Source organism: Carya illinoinensis, chromosome 9 (genome assembly GCF_018687715.1).
Source record: "Carya illinoinensis cultivar Pawnee chromosome 9, C.illinoinensisPawnee_v1, whole genome shotgun sequence".
Classification (NCBI taxonomy): domain Eukaryota; kingdom Viridiplantae; phylum Streptophyta; class Magnoliopsida; order Fagales; family Juglandaceae; genus Carya; species Carya illinoinensis.
The window spans coordinates 24145139-24166823 of NC_056760.1; the positions used below are offsets into that span (position 1 = coordinate 24145139).

Consider the following 21685-nt stretch of genomic DNA (forward strand, 5'->3'; position numbering starts at 1 on the left):
GTTTGTGTTTGATTTTCGCTTGGTCTAGTTTGGGTTTGATTTTCTGGGTTTGGGTTTATAATCATTTACAGATTTATATGTTTATATCTCTTTTGCTTGTTCTGTTTTTGCTAGTGACTGGCATTTGGGTTTGGATGTTTTGCTAGTTGAATCTCTCTGTTTAGCAAAATTGTGGCTCTAATTTACAGTGTTGATCTCTCAAGATCTGTTTAGGGTTTGCCATTTGGGTTTGCGATTTTACATTTGTATTTGTGATTTTGCTGGTTGTGAGTTTTCTGATTCTTTGTGATTCTGTTGGTCTAGGGTTTTAATTTGATTTCACATTGATGCATTCATTATTTGGGTCTGTGAGTTTGGTACACTTGATGCCTCTTTCCTGTTTTTAATTTGCCTTTTTGGTACACTTGGTACACTGGATTGCAGGATGTTTATTGGTACATGCAAGAGGCTGAGAATCATGAAGGGTTCTGAGTTGCTGCTGTTTTAGTTGGTAAGGAAGCTAGTTAATTTTGGGTTAAGATCCAACTAGTTCAGTCCTTCTCAATCAAGAAATGTTTAACCACCTTTATTTCTTCTTACAATGATCTTGTCATGCCCATATTAGATACTACTGTTGGCAAACTGATCGCATTTTGATAGGAACAAAACTGAAGTTGTTCGTTTCCCATTAGGTGGTTGCATTACAAATTACAGTGTATAGTTTATAAAATTGAAAAAAAATCCAACAAATTAGTTATAACATCTTATTAATAATAGACTGATCGACAGATATCCATCTGTCCCAGAAAAAATATTTGTTGGGAGCTCTATTTATTTATTTATTTTCAAACTTGTCTATTTATGTCTCCCTACTCCCTCTTTATTAATCTAATTAATCTCCGAAAACCCAAAAGCCAGAGAGAGCAGAACATCAAACACTTTGTTTTGCACAGAAGGTACCCAATTAAACAGCTGGAATGATCAAGTACCATATGGTCCAAAACTCTATGATCATCATGACTATGCTATTTCATAATTTTAGAAAATATGCGCTTTTATTTGAGATGTCTCTGTGCAAGTCTGCTTCAAATAGTGTTTTTTTCCCCATTTTTAATTAAATCAGCAGTGCTTCTAAAAGATTAATATAGATAGCTTTTAGGGTTAATCCATACCTAAATGTGAATGTACAAAACCTACAAATTGACAAATGGTCCAAGTTTTTGGAACATATTGGGCCACATATGTCCCTACCGAATGCAATGCGACACATGGGGGTCAATTCTTGGACCATATACTTATCATATTTCTTGGATAAATATGAACATAGGATTTTTGTAACAATAAGATGGTCACTGCACTAATTTGTTGCATGCTTCTGTTGATTGGATTATTGGGAGGAATTACTTAATCTAATGGATGGTCTCTGCTTATGGGTTCCACATATTTACATATTTACAGTCAACTCATAATATTTTTCAACTCAAAACTGGGTTAGACAAATACCGCTTGCTATTAATTTTGGGAGTCTTGCTGCCTCTTATCCTCTCCTTTTTCCCTGAACTTGTTTTTCCATATATTATGCAACAATATGCTTGTGCAGTTGATGCTTGACTGTTATCTTCCCTTGTGCAGCTTCCTCAATTCCATATTCAACTTTCAAGATGTGAAGAGCATTGTATTTTTTTTTTTTTGAAATAGTAGCAGCATTGTAATGTATTATTATTTATTTTGTTCTTTGTAATGGATTGTATTAGGTTAATTAGTTGTAATGTATTATTATTTATTTTGTTCTTTGTAATGGATTGTATTAGTTTTTAATTAGTTGTATTGTATTATTATTTATTTATGTTTTGCATTGAGATGTAAACAAAAATATTATCTATTTTTTCATTTTTATTTATATATCAGATATTTTTTTTTAAAGTGCTATATATATATTTTTTGGGGTTTTAAAGTCTGAAAAAAAAAAACAAAAACAAAAACCCGGATTAGACCCGGATATCCGGGTTTTGAGGCAAAAACTACAAAAAAAAACCCGGATATCCGGTTATAATCCGGATATCCGGATTAGACCCGGGTATCCGCCCGGATTGGAATCCGGGTCAACCCGGGCGGATAAACCACCCGGTTTTAAAAGCTGGATCAGGATCCGGTTATGGCCGGATACCCGGATCCGGATCCGGATCCGGTTGAACACCCCTAGTGGATATTGATGAGTTTAGAAAGTGATGATGTTTAAAGTTAAAAGGATTTTAGGGTTTTTTTTTTTTAGAGGAATTAAAATAGGGATTTCTGGTATAAATACTAGATATCTATTCAATTGGAGATTTACTTGGTTACATTAATTTTATAGGTGATTGTTATTCATTTGGCAATGTTGTGTGGAAATTCAGGAAAGCTAAAAGGTACTGGTAAGCGGGATTCCTATACTAGATTTTGCATAAAAAGAGAATGAATTGGGGTTGGTTTTGAAAATGCGCATGATATGTTTTGAAAAGAAAATGTAAAAACAACATCAGGTATGTGATTCTGCATTACTCATGAAATCTATATGAAAGAGAAAAATGTTTCTTGACATGAGTAATATTTTGACATGTTTATGAAATGTGCAAAAAAAGAGCGAACATGAAATCTGGAGATTTTGTAGATGTTATATGAATAAATTCTGAATCTATTTTGAATATGTGAAAATGATATGAATATGTTTAATAGTCTGTTTGATATGACATGCATCTAAAAACATTTGACATGATTTTCTGATTCTGCTTTGATTCTGGTTCTGATATGATGATTCTAATATGTTATATGGTTTGTATAAAAACTTTGATATGAGTGCACCCACTTTAGAAACAAAGTAGTCTTCTGTGTGTTTTTTCTTGTGTGCACACTCGAGGCCATGAGAATGAATAAGGGGAACTACACAATATGATACTGTCTAGTTTGACCATCAGGGATAGCACAACCCTACCATGGGGTTAAACATGGTTCATGATATGACACGGTATGATATTATACTATATGAAATGATATGATAAGATAAAGATGTTCAGTAATGAATATGGGGAACTACACAATATGATACTACCTAGTTTAACCATCGGGGATAGCACAATTCTACCATGGGGTTAAATATGGTACATGATATGACACGATATGATATGATCATACTATATGAAATGATATGATAAGATAAAGATGTTTAGTTATGTTATACCAAAGTGTCTTTGAATATAAATAGTTTGCGAAATATCACTTTGATGTTTTGATAGCATGTTTTTGGGATATGTTTTTGAAAAGGAAATGTTTTATTTTTGCATACCGAACTATATGAAAAGGTTCATGTTTACATACTAGTATATATGCTTTGCTTATTGAGTTGTTGACAACTCATCCTTTATCTCTACTATAATTTTTAGATTATTTGAATATTTCAGTTGAGAATCAAGATTAGGGAGCATGGACGAGATTATTTAAGTATAATGGATTAAGCACAAAAGAACGCCATTGTTGTTGGAGTATGTTATTCAATAAAGTTATCATGGCCTGACGATGTGGTATGTGGAGAGGTTGATATTTTTATTAGACTTTTTGATGTGTTTAGTTAATTATTTTGGAATAGTTGGTTTAAATCATTGAGATTTATGTTTAATTGAGAAATTAGAATTTAATATTTGTACCATGAGGTAGAATTTTAAGTGAGAAGAAGTAACTTTACGACCCATCTGAGACTGGGGCATTACAATCCCGTCTTTGAAGAGATAGCCTGCAGTATTTTGGCCATTCTTATTTCTACTGTAGCCTTATAATCTATATTTAGCACCAATGTGTGCATATTGAATCTATTTCGGAGTTCATTGTCTTTTAAAATTGTGGAAATTTTGATTTGTACTCAAAATTAGATCAAAGAGAAGACAATTCAAGTTTCGAAGGACGTCATAGACTTTCTAGAGAGCTACGAGGAATTTTGATCAGTTTGAAAGCAGTAATTGCTCTTAATTTATTATTTTAATTTTGCTTATAAGAAACTGTATTATATTTATTCGACAAACCTAACTTCAAATTCAATTATTGTAGGGACAATTTCGAAAAAAGGACTCCATCTGAATTGGACTTTCATACAAAAACCGTCTGAAGTGTGATTCACTGATTAGTGACTAAAGCTGCGATGGAGTAACAAATGTATAATATTAGTTTGAAACGGAAGTATGAAACGGAGGCACGAGGGGTTGAATTGAACACAAAAAGCATGGAGGGAGACTTTGACTAATTGGTTGTTCATAGCATGATAACTTCAAGAAACATACTTAAAATACTTAAATTCTATTTCGGAGTAATTTATCAACACGTGATATGCGACTCGACTTGTCCTGTTCTGCATTTTTTTGTTCCTAAAAGTCGTCTTCTACTTTGTTGAAATTACAATATCAATTTAAGTCAAAAGAATATTACCCCACTTGTCATAAAAATCTGAAGCATGATAAGGACTTTGGTTTTTTTATTGTAACAATTTCATGATCACATTAATTGTGAGCTTTTTAACATTTTTAATGATGATAGCCTCCTGGTATGCCTCTTTGCAATATGACATTGCCAGGCTATATATATTCTTGCAGCTTGCCTTTAATAATCATCTTCTTGGCATTGACTATATATATATATATATATATATGCTTTAAGGAAATTGTCTAGTAAATCTGGACTGACTTTCGAGGTAATTTCTAGTTCAAACTTGGTGTACACTGTACTCTGTCTCCGGTATTGCACCATGCTGCAGGTGTAAATCACTGGTGTTGGAAAAAGAACAGATACTGCATTTTTTTGTTCTAAATTTTGTAATCTTGCTCTATATTTTAATATGCCGCCCAAAACTACTCGGTGACTAAAGCAACTAGACGTCATATATTACATTGTAAATCATGCATGTTGCAATCTTAACCTTTAAATAATGAACAATTTGGAGGGATGATCAGTTGGTGTTTTGTTATTAATTGTAAGTCTTCTTATCATGTCCAGTATTTACTAATGTGATCCGAGTTCCTTGATTGAGAGCAGCACACTGAAACATAAAAGAATTGCCAGAAGTTTTATACACCTTTTGTGAAATCGTTACTTGTTCTAAAAGTTTAAACTAATGAAAAAATGTAGATTTAGTCATTTATATTTATTTTAATATTTATATCACGTGTTGGTTAGATTCATTCTTAATAAGTATAGAGTCAAAGTTTGAACTCCAAATCTTTACTCAGATAAGAAACAACTATTTATCCTAAATACTAAGCTAACAAGAAGACGTAAATTTAATCATTTATGTTTATCTTAACACAATTCACTTTGGATTGATCACTCTATATCTGGTTCACTTATGATGCCTCAGAAACTTTATACGTTATGTATGGAAAACTGAATTGTAATTATGAGATACTATGAATTACTTGAATTGAGAAATCTCTCATCCTCTATGCTGGTGTATCATGTGTATAGAAGATTGGCATATGCTGAAACGGGTCAAATGCCTCGTGATCTCTCTCTCTCTCCTATGGATATGACAATTTAAGTGCACATATATATATATATATATATATATATATAAGAGTTCTGGATCGACTTAGTTTAATTTGGGAAACTTTTAATTGTATTTCTTTTATCCCAACTTGTGGTATATTTTTCTTAAGAACACTCTGCAGCTGTGATATTTAATCACACCGGCCAGTTGATGCATTGCATTTCTGAGATTGGAGCCAAAGCAATTGCTTTTGGCTAGACATCATACTGTTTGCTTGTTGACCGAATAATAAAAGACTATAGTTTCTAATGTCACCCCTTAGAGGTATTCCCGTACTGGAAGGACGTACCTTTGAATATATTCTTGCTCTGAATCTTTGAAAATCTTTGCCACTTAAAAGTTAAACCCGGAACACGTTTTTTTACTTTGAAACCGGAGTTTTATGAGAAATACAAATTAATTACGCACCTATTTATAGTGTTTCAAAGCACTAGACATATGACAGAGTTGGTGAAGTTTCCGGATTGGGAGAAAATGCCTTTGAGAAAAGGCGCATGGAGTCCTGAAGAAGATAAGAAGCTGAAAACTTACATTAAGCGATACGGCATTTGGAATTGGAGTCGGATGTCGAAACCTGCTGGTTGGAAACAGATAAAACCTAATTCAATTTCAATGAACTTTGTCATCCGGGTGTGTTTTTTGGAGTAAATATGATTCTGGGAAGGATACTTCGATCATCCTTTTCTTTCTTTCTTTCGTTTCTTGTAGGTTTGGCTAGGTCTGGGAAGAGTTGCAGGCTCCGTTGGGTGAATTACTTAAGGCCTGATATTAAGCGTGGAAACTTCAGCGAGCAAGACGATGAAACTATACTCAAGTGGCATGAAGTGCTGGGAAACCGGTGAGTACTCGAATGGTGTATTTAAGATCTCTTCATTGGAGAAGTTTCGTTTTGATTGCATCTTTTCATATTCCATACCACAAAAGTCATATATTCCTGGGAGGAAAGTGACCATTTAAGTAATTTCCAATGTCTTTAGAACTACTACAGAGATAACAGTAGTTAATTTTGTAAATTAGATTTTGCAAAATCACCCAAAACAATTTTCAGAAAATTACATCATCTCTGAGATGGCAAGTGGCAGCATTATTTGGTGTTCTACTGTTTACAAAACCGAGGGGCTGTAGATGATCAGCTTCAAACTTCTCTTTTATTTTTGTAATATGAACTCAGATAGCGCCTCTAATATTGTTGATCAAGCAAAGAATTTGTAGGCATTATTGGTTTCAATCTCTCATTGAACCTATGTTTGAAACTCCCGATAGATACAATCATCAATACATGCAGTAAAGATAGATGCAAGGCAAAGTAGATTGAGTTCTCTCTCTCTCTCTCTCTCTCTCTCTCTCTCTCTCTCTCTCTCTCTCTCCAGGTAGGTAGTTTAAGATCAAATCTTCCAGACTTATATTCCTGTTAAAGAAATGCTGATGTTGAAGATATCGTAGAATCATTTTCAGATCATTTAACGATGATGAAAGAAACATGTAGCCTGGAACTTCTTGATTATACTTGGTGTTTATAATGCCCTTCTTGTGTTTCATATGTTTCAGATGGTCTGCTATTGCTGCAAAGCTTCCCGGAAGAACTGACAATGAAATTAAAAATTACTGGCACACGCACTTGAAAAGACGCCTCAAGAATAGTTCCTTATCAACAACTGTACCACAAACAGTTGTTGATGTTAACAAGAATAATTCATCTGGGATTCAAGATCTTTTACTTTGTGATGCCCCTAAAGTTTCAAACTTGGATGACACTAGAGATATTATACCGATGTCACGACAGCTGTCAACAGATGATCTATCATCTTCAAGCACTGACCCCGCTGTTGAAATCGATAGAAAACAACCGATAGAGGAGAATTTTGGTTCATCTAAAACATCTGAAGAGCTCCAAACTTCATGGGAGCAGACACTATCATTTCGGGAGCAGGACATATTCATGCCAGAGACAGATCCTGGATTTGTCTGTCCAACTACTGCAGTGTGGCTCCAAGACCCCTTATATCATCCATATAGTTCCTATAATGAGTTTTTGGTCGATTTATCAATGCATGCAGAGATGTAATATGGCATGTGACAGTATCTTTGCTAATGTTGCTTTGAGATACAGGAAATTGTGTTCCTTTCCTCAAATACATTTGATGGTTAGTAAGTAAAAAAGCATCATGCATTTGAATCATTAGGATAAGTGGTCCAATCTAATGTGGCACTGCTGCTCGTGTGCATCATTACCACAACACCAAGAACTGTTTTGGGGTGATGACTGATAATACAAGCTTCAAAACCTTTCCAATGACGTTTACTCAAGGCTTGAGTACAAGTGTAACGCCACAATAAAAGGCTTAAGTCACATAGCCTATATTCTAAAATGATAGTCAATGATATAATTGGAATCCCATTGGAACCTTATAAGCAATGTGGGATCCGATACATCACTTATTCTTATCCTTATTATATGATATATCACAATCTCCCTCCCCTTAAATTTTCTACGTCCTCGTTGGGCCAATCCGTCGTGGGTGATACAACTCAAATCCCACATTTCTGATTGGGATAAGCTTTAATACAATTTGTAACGTCCTAATAAAAGGCTCAAATCACATGACCTATACTCAATTGTACTGTAGTATTTAAAAATGTTGTCAAACAAGTAGTCAATCAATGAAACAATTCACAGAAAAATAATCAACACAACAATTTGGCCACGAAGTAGAAACTCATTTGAAGAACATTTTCAAAATATAAAACCACACAGGGTGCAAGTCGCCACTTAAAATCCACTATAGAAAAAATTTAGTTTGTTACAACAAATTTAGAAACACTCACAAGACCCTTGTAGTAGCTAAATCTGGATTGCAACACCACGAGCAACCCACTCAATCTCTTCACGCAAGCGGTTCTGGACCTCCTGCCTTTCTATAGCTTCACCACGAGAACCTCTCGATTTCTACTTTAACGGCAGCTCCTGAATCCCTTCTGGCCAAAGAACAAGTCCACACCAATGGACGCTATAGTACTTGATCTTAAGTATAGTAAGATGGAGATATAGTTTTCAAGAGAAAATAAGCTTTGGATGTGGAAAAACCCTTCTACCAGTGTTTTAAAGGTCGGTATGGCCGGTATATGCCATACCGGCCACTGGTTCAGTACAAGTATCATACATGTTTTATGCCGGTCCAAATACTGACCTACGTAGCGGCCGGTATTTTCGAATTTACTTTTTTTTTTTTTCATTTCTTCAAATTACAAGTTCATCTTTTTGACCCCCAATTCAAACAAAACTATTTATAATTTATATGTATATGTATTTATGTATAATTTATTCATATATATACTATTATTTTGGAATATAATTTATATATATAATTTATTCATATATCGACTATGCCGAAACGGTACTGGTATTGAAATATTTCTTTCCAGTGCCTTAACCGGTACGGTATTCAAAACATTGCCTTTTACTATGTTTCTCCATGAGCTAGAAATGAGCTGAAGTTTCCTTATATACCATTAATGGAGCACGACGCTAAAACCTAGTCAATGTCAAATTTCTGAACATTCCCTTGAGTAGAGTGTCAAGCACATGTTATTTCTATGAATCGCTCGAGCCATGAGTCAAGCACATGTCGAGCAAATTTTCCATCTAGGTTACCGCTTGAGCGCTATGTCGAGTAAGTGTCGAGCAAACTCTATGTATGAACTTTGCTTAAGCATCATATCGAGCAAGTGTCGAGTAAACTCTCTATATGAGTTTCAGCTCGAGTGCTATATTGAGCGAATCTCGAGTGAACTCTCTATATGAGCTTCACTTGAGCAGCAGATCAAGTGCAGGTCGAGTGAACCTTTTATATGAAGCTTAGCTCGAGCCATATTGAGCTTATTTCAATCCCTTGTCATTTTATTAGTTTTCTTTAGTCATTTAATACTGAACAAGTTATCACACAATTTAACACAAGTTGTCACATGAATATGCCAACACATTCATTTTAAATTAACTGAAGTAGTGATTTCAACAACTCAGTAAGAGAAGTTAGTGCAAGTGATACGAACAAATAAGTGGATTATCACAAACATATTATAATGAGAAATTATTAATTTGGGTATGTATAATTTTAATCCAAAAGAAGAGCCATCCAAGATTGCAGCAATTATTCATCCAACATAGCGGAACCATATTATAAAGCATGTCATCAATATAATTTAGTATTTATCAACAGATTTGTCATTTTATTTGTCTTATTCCAATTTCCACCTTCATGGATGTCCATTGTTCACTATTCACGGTATCAAGTAACTAGCACATGCGGTTTTATCCCCCCTCCTCCCCACTAAGTGGGTTGTATGTCCTTTACTCTCTCCATCTTATAGGGTTGTCCTCACACAGGACTCGGTGGCTTCTTGCCACAAGGTCACTACAACAAAAAGTGGTTTTTTTCTAGCCAAAATTATTTCCAAGGACAAAGATTATGCCGGAAATAATCTTGTTTTTCCTCTACTGACATCCCACTTCCCTGATGTCAACAACGTCTTAGAATAACTAACTTATTCCAGCATTTTGTACATTGTCACAATAAATCTTGTTAGATATATGATATTACAGCGAGAATTTGGTTTCAACGGCGAATATATTATGCCGGAAATAATCTTGTTTTTCCTCTATTGACATCCCACTTCCCTGATGTCAATAACGTCTTAGAATAACTAACTTATTCCGGCATTTTGTACATTGTCACAATAAATCTTGTTAGATATATGATATTACAGCGAGAATTTGGTTTCAACGGCGAAAATATTATGCCACAAAAACATTTCAATCAATATTTGCTTATTGTGGCGAAAACGTTCATCTTAATTTTTAATGTCAAATCTCTCTCCTCTGCCTCTTTATCTCCCATGGAATTCATTCACTCCCATGAAGGCCAAATTCAAGCAAACATTCCATGCCCTAGCCTATCGTCCGGCCACCACCATTCACCGCTAGCTACTCACTGCAACCATCCCTTTTCTCCATAAATCCTTGCATTCGACAACTTCTCCCAAATCAATTTCTGTCGACCTCCACATGGAAATTCATTCCGGCAGTCAAGCCCCCTTATGACTCACCTTCTAAGCCAAAATTCACTTGCCCCACTCAATCCCCCTTATTAGATGGTTTAATCAAACCACCTGAGGTATAATGAGGTTCTTGGCCACCTAGTTGCTGAGTCTCACTAGTGAGGCCGTAGTGGAGGGCATTAAGCAAAACTTATGATGGAAATCATTCAATGGTGTGGCCAAGGTCGATGGTTCTAGGGCAAATCTAGGTAACAACTTCTTGTTATGTGAGTTTCTGTCCCCTGTTTAATTTCCAATTTCGTGTTAAATTTCTCATGGCCAATGGTTTTGCTACTTTTCTATTAGAATATGTTTTCCCAGAAGCCATTATTGATGCCAAAGTTTCAATGACTGTCCCCAAATTCCCTTACCGGTCTGAATATTATTGGAAAAAATTAATTACCATTTCCAATTGCTTTGTAATTGACAATATAAAAATTATGAGAAAATGAGATTTTTTCCCTGCTTCATTCACATCATCATTATAACTTTTGAGTGCAATATTTTCTTATATGTGGTTTGATATATGCTTTCATTCCTTTGTACAACCAACCCACATCTTGCACTGCCATATTTAATTGACTTTGTATTGCCTCTGGTACCTGATAGTGACAGGTTGATAAGTGATTAGTACCCTTCAAAGCATTATTAAGAGTACCTCTGAAATTTTTTTCTTGAAGGCAAGTATTCCTCATTCTAGGTATGATTCCAACAATTTCCTTGTGTTTCTCATATCAAACTCTTTTAAATATTTTGTGGAGTGTTTTTTTAGAGATTTAACCTGGACTCATATGTGTATATAGAATACGTTTATCTCTTGTCATCATTCTAACAAGCAGGCCATAACGCCTCTGACTTTAAAAGCTCCAAGGTCACTCCTAAAGAATCAGAAGGTGAAGCCTTAATGCCATAGGAAAATTCAGTTTTAATTCCTTTAGAGATAGCGACAATCTATTATGATGCATCACTTTAGGATTAATTATTTCTTGCTTCTGCTTTGGATTTGCTAAACTTGTTAGTAGACATGGTTCAGTTTCAATGTTAATTGAAACTATTGCAAGCATGTTTTGGAACCCTACTAAATTTGAGGATGACTCTAGAAACCCCTACTTCATATATATACCTATTTGTTCTAAGTGTTTGAATATGAAGTTACTCTTGAAAAAATTAGGTGCATTGGTTGTCAATTAATATGTGCTGGTTTATTTGCTATGAGAACTATTGTGTTTTAGATGTTTTGGTCAAATGGGAACTTTAAACATCTTTTATGTGTACTTCTAAGTGTGGTGTTGGACTTAATCCCTATAGATTTGATAAAATATTTCTGTTAGCACACTCTAGATCAGATTCTACAATAACCTATGTCATACTTAAGCATATGAATTTGCACTGACAGTTGAAGATAGATACATTAATCTAATATTATGTTGGTACTTGAACCTTGATGGACTGTGGGGATTTAATACAATGATATTATGCTGGGTTGGGATTTTCTTGGAATTTTTTTGGTTTAACAAGTTTGCCTTGTGTATCTATTGTTTTCTTGCATGTAGGCAGTTTAGTTGAATGAATTTGTTAAATGTGGGCTTTCCCCTACCTACTTTAATTGCTATTTTAAGTCTACTTTGATTTGTACCCATTACCAAATTATGTGAGAATTAGAAACTGCTGTGGGGGTTGCATATTTAAATTGACAAGGCGAGCCAGTAGGGAGCTCCACTCTATTTATATCAACCTGACAGCTGTCAGCTTTTAGCATTTAACTTTTTATATTTGACTATTTCCTAAGACGTCTATGTTATAACTGACTAGCATTGATCAACGTGTATTGGAATTTTCCTTGATAACTACAGTTTGTAGATCATAGCTTCACTAGTTTATTGTATTTTAATTGACCTACTCAAGATTGACCTACTCAAGCATATTCAACACACTTAGAAAATAATTTGCTTTCCTTGGTTCACCGGAGTACTACGTGAGACTTCCTTATATATTAACATTCTGTACATTAATTGTAGGGAGGTAGGGACTTATGCTTAGCTGGTTTTTAATTTCCTACCTAGAAATTTGAGGTTTGGCCACTCAGAATAAGAGGTTTTTCTAATTAATAGATTACTATAACATTGCCTCTTAGTTATGGACAGACTATTCAGTAGGTTATAAGGATTATCCTCAAGATATATCTTCAGCTCTACTTCAACAGAATATGCCATTTGCTAAATAGGCTGATGTTACAAGCTTCTCAATGAGAGGAATACACTAGTAAATAAACTGTACATAGGGTGACATACAATAGTGACCACCCTTGTTGATCTTTTTGAAACTTTTTCAAAAAGCACATGTTCCCAATTCCTGAAGCTTTTTCAATAATTGCTTATGGACTCCTAAGACCTCAAATGCAGGTGTACCATTCTAAATCTACCACTTCGCTCTCTCTCTCTCTCTCTCTCTCTCTCTCTCTGGGAATGTGTGTACACTGCACAGTTGTTAATATTTCACATGGGTTTTCTATAAATGCATCCTTGGATTAATTATAATTTTTTTCAGATTATTGGATTTCTATTACCAATAATTTGATCTTAGCTTTCACACTTGCTTTTCTCGCATCGTGTTTAGATGGACAAGGCGTGGATACATATTGAAGATAGATTTATGTCTAACAAGTATGCATCGGGGGTTAAACATTTCATGAATATGGCACAGGAGCATGCACAAGGGGGCATTGGCATTAGGTGTCCTTGTCGTACATGTCGTAATATGCTCTTCCAGCCAATAAATGTGGCTGATGAGCATTTATTTATTATGGGGATTGATCCTTCTTATAAGGATTGGATTTTTCATGAAGAGGAGGAAGTGTTGGATGTTAATTCATTAGAAGAAGGTGATGATGCAAGCGAAAATAATGCCTATATTGATAATATGGATGAGATGCTGGATGACATTCAGGCTGAGGCTCCTATGGACCAGTCCGGAGGTTCTCAAATACTTGGTACTAATGGTGTGACACCTGGTGGTTCTTCAGCAACCTTTTCAGAATTGTTAGAAGATGCACAGAGTCCACTTTATCCATCATGCTTGACATTTTCAAACCTTTCTTTTATCGTAAAGTTGCTTCATATCAAGACAATTGGTGGTTGGAATGTTAAATCCTTTAACATGGTCATCAAGCTCCTGAAATCTGCATTTCTTGATGCTCTTCTCCCTAACTCATACAATGATGCATGCCGATTGGAACGTGGCCTCAGGTTTAATTACACAAAGATAGATGCTTGTTTGAATGATTGTGTTTTATTTTGGAAGGAACATTCTGATAAAGAGAAGTGCCCAAAATACAACACTCCGAGATGGGTGTTAAGTAGTACTAAGCAAAAGAAAATTCCACACAAAGTGGTCAGACATTTCCCGTTGATCCCAAGGCTACAAAAACTATTTGTGTCTAATATGACTACCGGGGCAATGAGATGGCATGCTACTGAACGCGTCAACGATTCTAATGTAATGAGGCACCCTGCATATTTGAAGGTATGGAAAGATTTTGACGTGCAGTACCCTTAGTTTGCCTCAGATTCTTGTAATGTGAGAATTGGGTTAGCGAGTGATGGTTTTAATCCATTTAACAATATAGCTAAACCCTACAGTATATGGCCAGTGATTCTCATAGCATATAACTTGCCCCCTTGGTTATGCATGAAAGATCCATACCTCATGCTTTCCTTGCTAATTCCTAGCCCAAAGGCACCAGGCAACGATATCAACGTGTATCTATGCCCTTTAATCAAAGAATTGAAGTTTCTATGGGAAGTTGGTGTCAATACATATGATGCATTTGCATTACAATCGTTTCGATTACATGCAACATTACTCTAGACCATTATTGACTTTCTAGCGTATGCTAATCTTTCTGGGTGGAGCACAAAGGGGAAGATGGCATGTCCTACGTGTAATGATGGTACAGATTCATTGTGGTTGGTCCATGGGCGAAAGCATTGTACATGGGTCATCGGCGGTGGTTGTTGCCAGGGCACAATTGGAGATCTTAAAAAAATGTGAATTTAATGGTAGTAATGACCATCAGCAAGCACCTATACATTTATCAAGACAGGCAATCCTGGAACAATTGAAAGAATTACAAGATGTACACTTTGGTAAGTTATCAAAAAAGAGGAAACGCACAACCAATGAGTTGAATTGGACCAAAAAAAAGTGTATTCTTTGAGTTGCCTTATTGGAAATCCTTGGAATTGAGGCATAACCTAGACGTCATGCATATTGAGAAGAACATATGTGATAGCGTATTAGGAACCTTGATGGATATCGATGGAAAAAGCAAGGACATAGCCAATGCCCGCCAGGATTTGGCCAACCTAGGCATACGGAAAGAATTACACTTACAACAAGGTGGTGATAGTTGTTCCATGAGACTGGCTTGTTACATGCTAAATAAAAATGAGAAGAGATCTTTTTGCGAGTGGTTAGCAAGTGTCAAGTTTCTTGATGGTTTTGCCGCCAACATAGCCCGATGTGTTAATGTTCGTGAATCAAAAATCTTAGGTATGAAAAGTCATGATTGTCATATTTTCATGTAACAATTACTGCCAAGGGTGATTAGTGGATACTTAACCAGTGATGTACGACAAGCTTTGACTTAGTTAAGTTCATTCTTCAAGAATTTGTGTGCATGAGCATTAAACATATATGTTCTGCACTGCCTACAAACTTATATCTCTCTTATTCTTTGAAAGTTGGAAATGATATTCCCACCTGCATTCTTCGATATAATAGTGCATCTTGCTATTCACTTGCCACAAGAGGCATTGCTTGCGGGACCTGTGCAGTATAGGTGGATGTATCATTTTGAACAATATCTAGGGAAGTTCAAGTGTTATGTAAAAAATATGGCTTGACCTGAAGGCTCAATTGTCGAGGCCTATGTTCATGTTGAGTGCCTTACATTTTGTTCGATGTATCTCCATGACATTGAGACAACTTTTACTAGGGAAGAACAAAATGTGGATGTCGGTCAAGACCATACACTGGGAAGTTTGAGTGTCTTCTCCCAAAAGGTTTGATAGATGGGTTCGCCCTCCATTGAAAGACTGGATGATCAACTATTTGTAAAAGCAGAGTGGTATGTGCTTAACAATTGTCCTGAGATACAGCACTACCTAGAGTAAGTATAGCACGAGAACTTCAAACTTGAACATCTACAATCTTTAAATTTTAAAACACATTGTAAACTGACTATATCTGAGTTTTCTATGTTCGTAATCAGCACTATAACAAGATTAAAGAAGAGGACTCGAGCAACGTTGATCATAGGCAACAGACCGAATTTGTGCAATGGTTAAAGAACCATGTAAGTTATGATGATGTGTTTCTTGAACATAGATACATTTCCGCTCAATAAATATGGTGAATTTATTGCAAGGTCATATTTTATTAACATTTAGCTCTATGGTTGTTAATAGATTCGAGAATTGCGTAACTTGAATCTGGATGAAGTTACAGATGAACTTTATGCTCTTGCTTGCGGACCATATCTTTGGGTTGGGTCATATAGTGGATGCATCATGAATGGAATATGGTTTCACACAAAAGACCGTGAACAATATCGACGCAGCCAAAATAGTGGGGTGGTTGTTGCTGGGGTACATCAATCGATGTCGGTTGATTTCTATGGTGTGTTGACTGATATCCTTGAATTACACTACATGGGTTGGCTTCTTGTGTACTTGTTTAAATGTGATTGGTGGGACGTTGGTGATCATAGACGCGACATACGTGTAGGAGACCATCTTACAAGTGTGAATACATCTAGAAAGTGGTATCAGGATGAGTTTTTCGCCCTTGCATCTCAGTACTCACAAGCATTTTACTTAAAATATTTGAGTATGGTGGGGAATTGGCAAGTGGTACAAAAGATAACCAATAGGAATGTCTATGACATTCCACCCGCCCCAACTGCATTAGACGATGGTGAGGACTCATCTGAAGGTGATGCATATCAAGAGGAAGATGCTAGTATTGAAGATGGTCCAATCAATGAAAGTGATAGTGGCTTGGGAAACACATTGCATCGGGAGGATGAAGAACTACTTGTTGTTAATGAGGTAACTACGCTACCACGTTCTACTCCCAACGATGCCGGCCAAACTTTTATTGATGATGATGTGGATGGTGACAATTATGGCGATGATCCCAATACTGACCATTATGAGTTTGAGAATAAGGACGACTTCCAATCAAATTCAAAAACAGAATCTGAATAATGTTTGGTCTAAATGCATGTACTTGGCATTTGTTAGATATTTTTACTTGAGTTTGATGTACTTTTACTATAGAACTCGAAACCTTATAGTAATTTGTACTCTTCAGTATGTTTTTTTTAGTTATGCTCCCTGTAGGGGCAGAACTACCTGAAATGATGAATCACTTCAATAGGTTCTTTTATTTGTACTCTTTAGTAATTTGTACTCTTCAATAGGTTCTTTTATTTTTCATTTATTTTTAATCAAGGGGCTTTTATTGTTTGTATATTTATGGAAAATTATGAGTATTAGTTTAGTTCAACTATGCATCAAAATAAATAAAGAAATAAGGATTATGACAATTTGTTAAAACCAATGGGTTTTAATTCATGCTTAACAAATGGGATCTAATTGATGCTTATTTGTTATTGCATGTTTTGGGTTTTGATTCATATTTTAAGCATGTAGAAATAGGTTTTAATTAATTCTTGAAATCCATCCTGAATCATAAGTAAAACCATGGCTACCTTTTAAAAATTTAAAACACGTTTCTATTTACTTTGTATTTGAAAGGACTTATTCTCTATTGTTCTTGTACAGTTTTGTGCTAAGACATATGTGAAACTATGTAAGAGTTTTCATTTCCATTTGGCACATATATACAAGGGATAAAATTTACTTGACTTTGTGCTTTGCCTCTCATCTGTCCCCCTTTCTTCCAATACTCTCTCACAACGTTGATTCTAATATATATCAATAATCATTTATGTCGATGTACTCTTGTTTCCAAGGAATATTCTTTGTACCTGAGGCAGCTTTTTTGTTGTTCCACTTCTTCTATATTTATGATATCAGTCCTCCTTGATATGAGGTGTGTTAATGATTGATTGACTCAGTCTTCTTATCTGGCTATTCTTTTGAATGATAAAATATATTGGACCGAATTAGTACAACTGATGTTGTTAGTCTGCCTTATTTGGCTATTATTTTACATACAAGGTTGTATTGGCCTAATTCTATTGGATGGAATTAGTACAACTGATGTTGAATTCATGGTGGGGAATTTTTTTGGAAGCTTGCTTGTATTTAATGACTGTCCACATCACTTTCAATAAAATAATGATCAAAATCATTTACTATGTTCTAAGCTATTATAGCTTCAATACCAATACTTTTGTGTTGTATGTAATGACACATTTCTTAAGCTATTTCTATATAATTCTATTTCGTATCTATTTCTTATCAATTCCACAAAAAAGGAAAAAACATTTCTTATCTGCTTCTACGTAGTGCTTCGATAACTTGCGAAAAGTATATTTTATACATAAGTTGCATGGTGAAAAATATCATGTTGGTTACTTTTATGGTTTGCTATTTTTAGTTACTCATTAACACAGTGCATATTTGAATTGAGACATTAGTTATATATATAGGTACAATTTATATTCTTTTTCTTTAAGAAGCCAAAGTTATTTTGTCATGACCTAATATATGCATAAATCTAAGAAAAGAATGGCGGTGAAAGGATGAGAGAGAGAGAGTGAGAGAGAGTACTGGATGACATGTAATTGTTGGTTGGAAAAATTGTTACTTAAATTCTGATAACGTTTGCTTATGCCAAATTTGTACCTGAGTTATGACTCTTAAGTTTGTTTACTTTTAACTTGGATGAATCTATGACTTGTTTCAAATTTGTATGAATTTAAAATGCATCATGGCTACCTGTCATTGTGGAGTGACAAGTAGCCATGCAAGACCTAATTTACTCTCATATGTATTAAATTTTTCTGATAGTAGTACCTCTTATAGCTTCATTTGCAGTGCACGTGGTGCTCTTCCATAGTGTCCGATAAAGGCTGGGATTTGCATCATTCAAAGCCAAGGATGATATATTGCATGTTATACATTTTCTGGTTGTTATGGATTTGCTCTTTTACCTATAATTTGATTTACTTCCAAAAAAATAAGGATAGATTTTTAGACTCATTTGGCTGCATTGTGTTTATCTATCAACCCTTCATTGCTTGAAGCAATGAAAGGTTGAGAGAGACTATGGTAATTGGTAATGCAGGATGTTAAGCAGGGAACATGACATATAACAATGAGTTTTCCTAATAGTAGTAATTGACTCATGGCAATGGATACAATGGGAATGGTTCTATATTAGGAGACCTTTTATTGGCTACTACAAGCTCAGTTTAGTTGGCAAAATCTCAACTAAACTGATTAAGAGATCAAGAGGAATTATATACAAAAAAATTCAATCACTCTACAAGTAAATGGATTTTGTTCTAATGATTGAGACATTATATAAACTATGCAGAGTAGCACTATCTATTTGAAGAGTCTAAGATTAAATAATAAGAGAAATTGGAAATTCTAAAAGAATTGACTAAGACAACAATTTTTTATTTGGTTAATCGGTTACTGAAGTTTCATGCGATTATTAGACTAAAGTAATAATAAATTGGAAAAATCAAACCCATGAGGCATAAACACGGCTAATGACTAAGATATGAGCCCCAATTGTTGAAGGCAACTGTGACAGATGATGGCTTGCAAAATTTCATATTGCAGATTTTACAAGTTCGCTCGAGCGGAGGCTTTTGGCCGCTCGAGCGAATTCAGGCAGATTCAAACGCTCGACTGCCGCTCGACAGGGAGCTCGAGCGGGTTGCTGAAAAACGAAGATCGCTCGAGCAGAGACATTGGCCGCTCGAGCGAAATCAGGCAGAGTCGAACGCTCGATGTGCGCGCGATAGGACGCTCGAGCGAAATCAGGCAGAGTCGAACGCTCGACGCGCGCTCGACACCCCGCTCGAGCGAACATCGTATTTTGACAGATTTTAGGTTTTCCGCCGTGGGACCATATAAAAGGCCATTCTTCACTCTAGAGCCGTGAGTTTTGACTGGAGAACACTCTTTGGGAGAGAAAAACATAGCTAGAGGGATTCAAATCATTTGTTTTGGAGACGGAATTCCAATTTATTGCACGTACGTTGGATTCATACACGAGCACGGACGGGAGAAAGGCGTTGAATCGTTCTCTTGAGCTTTTGACGACCAGTTGAGGCTGCAAGGAGGATTTTTCAGTGTTTATTTTCTTCTTTCCATCTTCTCAGAACAATTATGGTGAATTCGTTTATGTTGAATTCCAATTCTAGTATGAGCTAAATTTTCTTCTTTCTAGGAAAACGATGTAACCTAATTCCGAACTATGCTTGTTTGTCCATGCTAATTTAATGCAATTCTCTCTTTGTTTATCTGATTTATTCTGAGTTTAATGCTTCTAATTAACTGGCCATTGATTAGATGATTATTAATCTTGTGATTTGCTATCGAAAGAGGGAATCATAGGGTAGATCTTGGATATTTCAGCATAGGTAAGTATAGAGATCGAAAGACTTGTATGAACCTGTGTAGTAATTAAATCATTGGTCTTATTGCGTTCTTGATTATTTAATTTGCATACTCTTGTGTGAATTGATAAACTAGAATCAATTCCAATTGACTATCGAAAGAGGCTTTTGGATGAATTAGAGATTTGCTAATAGACAAAAGAGGTTTAAGTTAAATTAGCTGGATGAGAAAAGCATAGTGAAGAATTATGGTGAAATCGATTTCCTAGAAGTTTTCTTCCCTATTGAATTTGATCTTCAAACATCAGTTTTACTTTCTTTGCTTATTTCTCTTGAGTTGATCTAGTTTTATTTGCTACTACAAAAAACCTTAGCGATTCCTCTAGATAAAATTGAGATTAGTATAATTTTGGTATTTGGCAAGAGTAAGGTACCAATCCCTAAGGACGATACTCTACTTATTACTTTACTATAAAACTACGATACTGTGCACTTGCAGTTTTGCACCGGTCAAGTTTTTGGCGCCGTTGCCGGGGATTGATTTATTCTTATTCTTTTTGTCAATATCGATACAAAGTAATCTTGGTTTTAATTTAGAATTTTGTTTTAATTTGTTCTACAGGTGTGTTTCTGACATTGGATGCGCCGTACTAGATCTCGTGACATTATTCCTGTTGATCCGGAGATTGAGAGAACTCTTAGATCACTAAGAAGAAATAAGATACTAGCTATGGCTGAAGAAGATCGTGAGGTACTACCACGCACCTTGAAGGACTATGTACGGCCAGTTGTGAATGGAAATTACTCGAGCATAATGCGCCAGCCAATCAATGCCAACAACTTTGAGCTCAAACCAGCTTTGATTAGCATGGTGCAGCAGGCTCAAGTGGATCACCACTTGATGATCCCAATATTCACTTGGCTATGTTCTTGGAGATTTGTGACACTGTGAAGATCAATGGTGTTACTGAAGACACCATTAGACTGAGATTGTTTCCTTTCTCTTTGAGGGACAAGGCTAGAGGTTGGCTACAATCTCTACAACCGGGAAGCATCGTTAGTTGGCAGGACATGGCTGAGAGGTTTCTTGCTAAATTCTTTCCTCCTGCCAAAACAGCCCAACTCAGGAGTGAGATTGGCCAATTCAAGCAAAATGATTTTGAGTCACTCTATGAAGCATGGGAAAGGTATAAGGACTTGATTCGACGTTGCCCACAACATGGATTGCCAGATTGGTTGCAAGTTCAGATGTTCTATAATGGGTTAAATGGGCAAACTCGAACTATAGTTGATGCTGCTTCTGGTGGAACTTTGATGTCGAAGACAGCTGAAGGTGCTACTGCACTTTTGGAGGAAATGGCCTCAAACAACTATCAATGGCCAACTGAGAGGACTTTGGCTAAGAAGGTAGCTGGAATTCATAAATTGGAGCCGATAGCAGC

The 21685-nt window shown here is 35.6% G+C and overlaps 2 protein-coding genes and 1 non-coding gene across 3 annotated transcripts; 2 read left to right on the forward strand and 1 right to left on the reverse strand.

Annotated features, from left to right (window-relative positions):
• The first annotated feature begins 4639 nt into the window (after window positions 1-4639).
• LOC122275582 (transcription factor WER-like) lies at window positions 4640-7838 on the forward strand. Its single transcript, XM_043084699.1, has 3 exons — window positions 4640-6122; window positions 6251-6380; window positions 7091-7838. Exons 1-3 carry the CDS (start codon window positions 5981-5983, stop codon window positions 7605-7607), a joined length of 789 nt encoding a protein of 262 aa, XP_042940633.1. The 5' UTR covers window positions 4640-5980; the 3' UTR covers window positions 7608-7838.
• A 5414-nt stretch (window positions 7839-13252) lies between these two features.
• LOC122276949 lies at window positions 13253-14191 on the forward strand. Its single transcript, XM_043086835.1, has one exon. The coding sequence runs from the start codon at window positions 13253-13255 to the stop codon at window positions 14189-14191; it is 939 nt and encodes a 312-aa protein (XP_042942769.1).
• A 7171-nt stretch (window positions 14192-21362) lies between these two features.
• Window positions 21363-21469, reverse strand: LOC122277936. Its single transcript, XR_006229239.1, has one exon. It is a non-coding gene; the product is annotated as a small nucleolar RNA R71 (small nucleolar RNA).
• Between the last annotated feature and the right edge of the window lie 216 nt (window positions 21470-21685).